The sequence below is a fragment of the Syngnathus acus genome, chromosome 17 (assembly GCF_901709675.1).
Source record: "Syngnathus acus chromosome 17, fSynAcu1.2, whole genome shotgun sequence".
Lineage (NCBI taxonomy): Eukaryota > Metazoa > Chordata > Actinopteri > Syngnathiformes > Syngnathidae > Syngnathus > Syngnathus acus.
The window spans coordinates 1,793,636-1,800,894 of NC_051102.1; the positions used below are offsets into that span (position 1 = coordinate 1,793,636).

Genomic DNA, 7,259 nt, shown 5'->3' on the forward strand with positions numbered 1-7,259 from the left:
GTTGTTTCCTCATCCAAGATATCATGGCTGCTAGATATACAGCTGAAATGGTTCTACAGATGCTGATGGATTATAAAGAGGCAGTAACAGGGTTGGACTCAGAGTCTGAAATTTCTGATGATAAGGACCCAAACTATTGTCCAGGTGGTAGTGGCAGTTGTCCACCTCGAAATCCAACTGAAGAGGATCAATCTGACTCAGATTCCTCTTCTGTGTACTTTGAAGAAGAAAGTGTCCAAATCATGTCCAGTAGAATGAGTCGGAAGGGCTCATATTGGAGCAAGTTACCTCCCAGCCAGGACAGAGCACAGAGCCATGATATCTTCAGAAATCGATCAAGGCTTGCTGCATAAGGACTTCACACTAGTGTCTCACCAAAAGATATATGGGAGCTCTTTATCACTGATAATATATATACAAGAGGTGATGAAGTGCACAAACATGGAAGGACAGGAAGCTTTGGGAATTTGGGAGGAACTTGTGCCACACCAAAATGGAAGATGTGAATGGACAATGAAGAGCTGCAAAAGCTCATGCAGACAAGAATGTACAGCAAATGCAAACATACTGTACGCATCCACGCACTCAGGTTATACCACACTAAGCAGAAAGATGAGAACACGTACGAAACTCAACGAGGGACATAAGTTCACATAAACGAGTTATGTCCATCATCATTCTCCTGCATTTTTCCTCCACTGCCACAAAACCTGCGCAGTTATGGTAAGTGGCTTTTGTGAAAGTATTCTGCTGTCATCTAGAGGCAAAGGTCGGAAGCGCATTTGATTTTGCTCGTACAAGAGAAAAAAAAATCTGAAACTATCCATCCATTATCTGCACCGCTTGTCCCCGCGGGGGTCGCGGGTGTGCTGGAGCCTATCCCAGCAGTCATCAGGCAGTAGGCGGGGGACACCCTGAACTGGTTGCCAGCCAATCGCAGGGCACACAGAGACGAACAACCATTCGCACTCGCACCTAGGGACAATATTGAGTGCGCAATCGGCCTACCAAGCATGTTTTTGGGATGTGGGAGGAAATCGGAGTGCGCGGAGAAAACCCACGCAAAACCCGGGGAGAACATGCAATCTCCACACAGGAAGGGCCGGAGGTGGAATCGAACCCGCAGGCCTTCTAACTGTGAGGCGGTCGTGCTAACCAGTGCCCCACCGAGCCGCCCTCAGAACACATCAATGTGAAAATATAAAACATGCAACTAAAAAAATAAGATCAAATTATGAAGAATTAATGGAGGTGAACTGAAAATAGTTTATCCAAAATAACTACTACAAAGCCAAGTAAAACGATCCCCATAATGCACCCCCCCACACACACACACGATCCACACACACACAGTCCGCCTCCCGAACAGGCAACAAAGCGCACATTCGCATGCGCGTCCACACGCACGTCTCATTAAAGCATACGCACGCACCAGTGTGCTCGTCAACAGTCACACAGGCACGCAACCTCGCCCTCATTACGCATGCATGCGCACGTCCGCATACATGCGCGCGCATACATCCGTGCATCACGCGAAGGTCTCACTTGTCAAATCCTGTTCAGTAGTCTTTGAGAACACGCACCCAGTTGTGACGTCATTTCCGCCTACAACTGACAGGACGACTATAGTAGCAATAAGGCAACGTTGGAAAGGCTCAAAACCAAGCCGTAAATGTTCACTGTTGTCCTCCCCAAACCTCCCGTGAGTCATGGGCTCCATCTAGCGTCGCCACGAAACAAGCCTTCCGTGTTTGACTCTCAAAGTGCGTGACCTGTTCCCACGCCACGGAGCACGAGCTCGTCCTCGTGATACGTCAAGTTTCTTCCACAAACGGCAGCAGAGCCAGAAAGTGGACCAAAATAAAAGTCTCATTTCTGAAAACAAAAACAAGCTACAGCTTTTATTTTTAAATGACAGATATATCACATTCAGGAGACAGTGACAGTTGATATGTTTTACTTCCAAATAAAAACAAATGACAAGTAATATTTAGATGAGTGTTGCAGTAGGTCATTAAATATACAAAAATATACTTGCATCCTGTGGGTGGAGTTTCACCTGTCAGTTATATAAAACCATATTAGACTATAGTAAACCTTTGGTGAAGTGTGATTCTTTTCACTCCCTGATTATCTTTATTTTACTGGAAAACATTAAACCAAATAAAAAAGTTGAGTGCATTATTAAATATGAAGGCGTATAAGAGCCACACTGAAAATGATGAGAAACAGAGAAAGCCATGTGACGAGCACTAAATGGCATCACAGTCACAATTACAAGCAGTTCGGATAATGAATGCATTGATAGGCAAGTTTTTTTCCCCAAGAAAAATTCTGATGTGAATACTAGAAAAAAAAATGCAATGCTACAAGAGTAAAGTTTCATTTTTATTCCAAGAAAAATTTTTTTTTTACAAGAATATAGTCTTACCTTTTTTAAGGGAAGTATTACTACAAGAATTAAGTCGTCTTCTTTTTGCAGCCAGTTGTAATGTTTGGATTTCTTATAATTCATAATCAAGAATAAAGTGGTATTTTTTTAACAATAATGTAAATGCAGTTTTGTATAGTTAGTAGAACAGAACAATTATTGGAGAAAAAAGTAAAATAACATTACCATTGCGACTTTATTCTGGTAGTAGTATCGCTTGCTTTGCCATTAAATGACATTCAGTTTGCCTTTCGTGTGTGGCCTTAAACGTTTAAATTAAAAGGTGAGCTCTGAACAGCAACAAAAACAAACCAGTAAACACATACAAAATGGTGTTTTATTGTCAAAGCGTCGGAGTGGGACAATGTCATTAATATTTATATTTGTATATATGTATGTGCATAATTCCTTGTTGTGAACTCTAAATTGTGCCACAAGCTAATTAGGGTAAGTAAGCTACAGTATATACAGACGTTCATCACCGACCATTGACGCGTGTGTTACTGTATGACAGTAAATTCGTCAACGGCGACCCAACACTTTGGTATTATCGCCAAGTGACAAACGCAGGAAGAGGTCGCCTTGCTCTATCATACAGTGCGACCAATCAATACTAACTAAACACATCCATTTAAAAACAAACACCCACATGAATATACGCAACTCAAGTTAAAGGGGACATATCATTTCAGTTTCAAACATTGTCTATTTTCACCCAAGAATGTCAAGAGACCTTAATCGCGCCTGGGAACAGTTTGAACCCCCCGGGTTATGTTGTGGGTCAACCTGACCTGGTAGATGATCTGGAGGGGGGAGGAAAAAAAAAATGGCAAAAATTAAAATACATCAACAAATAAAAGAGGAATAACTTCACTCGCCTGATCTTGATTTTGCCCTTATTTACATTGTGTTATATACTCTGGCGATTGAGCGTAGAAATCTAGATTTGTTTTAGAATGACAAAGCTGCTTTTTTTCTCTCCAAATCATCCCCCCAAAAAAAAAAGTAATTTGTATTGTGTCATCAGACCCATTCAACAATCTAGAAAAGAAATATTAAAACATAAAAAGACAAGCTCATTCTGCTGGCAAATATTCTAAAAAAAAAAAAAAAAAAGGGGGGGGGGGGAATGCATTAAAAAAAACACCTGTTGCTTTTTTCCTCTATAGAAAAAAATGAATAAAAAGTAACAAAATGATCACTGTTATTTTATGAGAACTAAACAGATAGGTCCTGGTTACTTTATAGAAAAAACAAGGATTTATTCTGCTTGTTTGTTTTCATTAAAAAACAAAAATTTAAATGTTATACTTCTTGATAGTTCAGTTACAGATGATTGGAGGGAATACAAAATGACTAAAAGTTATTGTTTCAGAATTTATACATACATATACTGTGGGTATAAAAAGTATAGCCCCCTATTCAAGTGTCAGGTTTTTGTGATTACAGGTATTAAAGAATGAGAAACCATTTCAAAAGTTCCACAATTAATGTGACTTGTATCCCACACGACAGATGCTATCCACAGCCAAAGTCCAGCTATTCAAGACTTTTCTCGACATTTTGTGTCATAATATCTGACTGCATGAGAGGGATGTCAAAGACGAGTTGTAGAAATTGTAGGTTAAGTTTTGTCATGTATTGTATCATGGTCTCAAGAAAACCTGACAATTGAACAGGGGTGTGCATGATATTCCTCTTTTTGATGATGAAACGCAGAGCAGCTCATGTTGCTTATACCTCTGTGGATTATCACAAGAAATGAGGGTTAAATTCTTAGGGGCGAAAAAAAGGCATAATATGTCTCCTTTAAGCTCATCTTGGTCATCGATGTGCATCATAAAACAAAGAAAAGTAATAATGAGACCATAATTCTAATGATGCTTTGTGAAGAAAACTAAACATTGATTTTTACACGTGGAAACCCCAAAACATTGTTGAAGAACAAGTAGTAGTCGTAGTCTTTCGAGAATGCCACTCGTGGCCTTTTTTTTTTTTTTTTTTTTTTTGCACACAGCCATCTCAACAATCAGAGTTGTGCGAGTGCGCCGCGGCAGCGGCCGCTGCCTCCAGCTTCCAGTCCCGCTGATCGTCGGCGGCGTGCTGCGAGGCGCCGGGCGACAGCGCCATCTGGCGTCGGGGGTTGCCGCTGTGCATGGTGTTCCAGTGGCGCTTGAGGTCCGACGCCTTGATGAAGGCCTTGTCGCACGAGCCGCAGTTGAACGGCCGCTCGCCACGGTGTTGCCGCTCGTGGTCCTTCAGGTGCGACTTGTGCTTGAAGGCCTTCTCGCACAGCTGGCAGGCGAACGGCCGCTCGTTGCTGTGCACGCGCTCATGCCGCTTGAGGTCGGGCCCGCGGATGAAGGCCTTGCCGCACACCACGCAGCGGTGCGGCTTGAAGCCCGAGTGGATCTTCAGGTGCTCCTTGAGGTGGGCGGCGGTGGTGAAGGCCTTGGGGCAGTGCTCGCAGCCGTATGGCCGGTTTGCAGTGAGAAGCCGCTCCTTCTTGGCGCTGTGCTCCAGCGGCTTGGCCCCGGCGCCGGGCAGCGAGCCGTGGTCACGGTGGCCGTACAGCAGGTACTCCAGCTTCATGTCGCCAGAGGACGACGAGCCCCAGCCATGCGTGTGCGGGTCCTTGCTCAAGCCTGTGTTGTAGCCGTGCGGCTGGGGCACGTGCGAGGCTCCTGCGCCGCCCATGCCATCCATGCCCGTGTCGTAGAAGCTGTTTTTGCGCACCTCTTCCATGGCCAGCTCCTTGAGGATGGCGTCCTGCGCACGCAAGCCGTGGTCGCCGGGCGGCGCCTGGTTCTCGCGCGTCTTCATGTTGGTCAGCTCACGCTTCTGCGAGCACAAGTTGTCCAGAAAATTGATGCCCAGGATCTGACCTGACGACATCATCATGTTGATATCCTTCTTGCGTACGGCCAGTCGCGCCGTGTACATGTAGTTGAGCACCTCCTCGAAGATGTCCGAGCGGATGAAGTCCAGCTCTACGATGGAGTTGTCCTCGTCTGTCTGCTTCTTGAACAGCTTCTTGAAGTAGTTGCTGCAGGCCGCCAAGACGCAGCGGTGAGCCCGGAACTCGATATTCTCCACCACCACCACCACGTCGCAGTGCTCACCTTCCATGCGCTGCTGGTTGAGCATCTTCAGGAAAGTCGCCTTGTGGTCGTAGTCGATGTAGCGCAACAATTCAGACATGGTGTTGAATGGGAGCAACCTGGAAAGGAGTAGGGGCTTGCTGAGCCAACTCACGTAGAGCAAAAATCACACACAGTTTTGCTATACGTTGCTAATTAACTTTTTTTTAACACAGTACTGTTCACTTACTCACTCTTGAACCATTTATGGAACACTCAGAGAACAGTAAAACACAAACACAACAAGCACACTCACGCAGAAGCTGCTACCAGCCACAGCTCTCACCAAGACACTCACACAGGCCACGCCTCTTCCAGGCATATCCATTTACAGGCACTACATCACATACAGTTTAAATCAATACAGTAAAACTCAACACTAACAACTATTTTGTTTTTGTAATATACTTTTCACGATTGCTGTGATTAACCTACCAGTGGCATAACTTCAATTAAATATCAGCACCTGCCGCAATTTAACTCAAGAGTAGCTCTTCCCCTGGGAGCACCACACTATCAAATCCTACCTGGAATCATAATCGATCAATTCTGGCATCTCAAATGACTGATTCAATAAAGGTGAATTTTTATTTTAGAGTGCAGCATAAACGCTTAAAATGAACAGCTTTATGCTTGTGGTGTTTTAATAGAGTCGCCTACCTGGTGACTCCATTTCCTGCTTCCTATCCATCGTCCCTTCGCTGCACACGTCCAAACAATCTCAATATCCTCAACTTTGCGTTGAAACCTTCCAGACTGATTATACTCAAGTTTAGCATTTTAAACCCTGCCACCTCCAGCTTTGTCTCCTGATCACCATCTCCAAAGCACTCTTGAAATATTTCTCTTCACTTGAAACGGAGCTACCTGACATTTTACCCTACCGCGCCCGTACTCGTTTTCGCCTCCCGTCCACCCTCCCCATTGCTCTGAACAGTTGAACCCAAGTAGTTTTACTACTACGCATATACTCTACCTGTACTCCTTGTATCATGATAAACACCGGCCTCCTCTACATTCGCATACACGCTCAAACAAAACTAAACTAGCTAAATACACCAAGCAGGGAAACAAACAAAACACAAAAAAACCCAAAGTAAACGGCGATGGGCGCGAGCCACGAACGAAAACGCACTTTAATTTAAATTTCGTAGTGCGTTCAAAGCTTCGACGGTGTGTTCAAGGCTCGCGTGACAAGCCTGCGAGAGAAGGAATATTTCACATTTCACTGCGCCCAGCCATTTTGACCAAGCACAAGCTCCGCTGGCATGTTGTTCACAGAGGAAGGGGGGGTGGAGGGGCGCGAAACGAGCGCGGAAACACCGAGGAGGTCGCACTCGACACACAAACATTCTTTCTATACCACAAGCACTCGAGAATGAAACGAAAACGGTTCCTACCCGAAGCCTGTTTGCGATTGCCCGTGTTGTCACGCAAGGCGAGTCGACGACGAATCCACACTGACTGCTGCTGTCGTTTTTCCTCTTCCTTCTCTTTTTTGTTGTGACTGCCGCGCCGCGCAGGAGATGGCGCAGTACTCCTGCGCCACCAAGCGCACTGGAGACGCTACTGCAACCAAAGATCGTCTCGGCCATGCACGAAAACTCACTACGGCTTTATGACAGATAGACGGACGGATCGATAGGGTTTAATTTGATTTATATGGAAATAACAATTAGACATATTTT

At 44.8% G+C, this 7,259-nt stretch overlaps 1 protein-coding gene across 1 annotated transcript; it reads right to left on the reverse strand.

The window, feature by feature from the left end:
- Nucleotides 1–1,886: 1,886 nt before the first annotated feature.
- Nucleotides 1,887–7,108, reverse strand: LOC119137214 (zinc finger and BTB domain-containing protein 14-like). The gene is made up of 2 exons (XM_037276362.1): nucleotides 6,972–7,108; nucleotides 1,887–5,651 (listed from the first exon to the last, which is right to left on the reverse strand). The coding sequence occupies exon 2, from the start codon at nucleotides 5,630–5,632 to the stop codon at nucleotides 4,454–4,456; it is 1,179 nt and encodes a 392-aa protein (XP_037132257.1). The 5' UTR covers nucleotides 5,633–5,651; nucleotides 6,972–7,108; the 3' UTR covers nucleotides 1,887–4,453.
- Nucleotides 7,109–7,259: the final 151 nt, after the last annotated feature.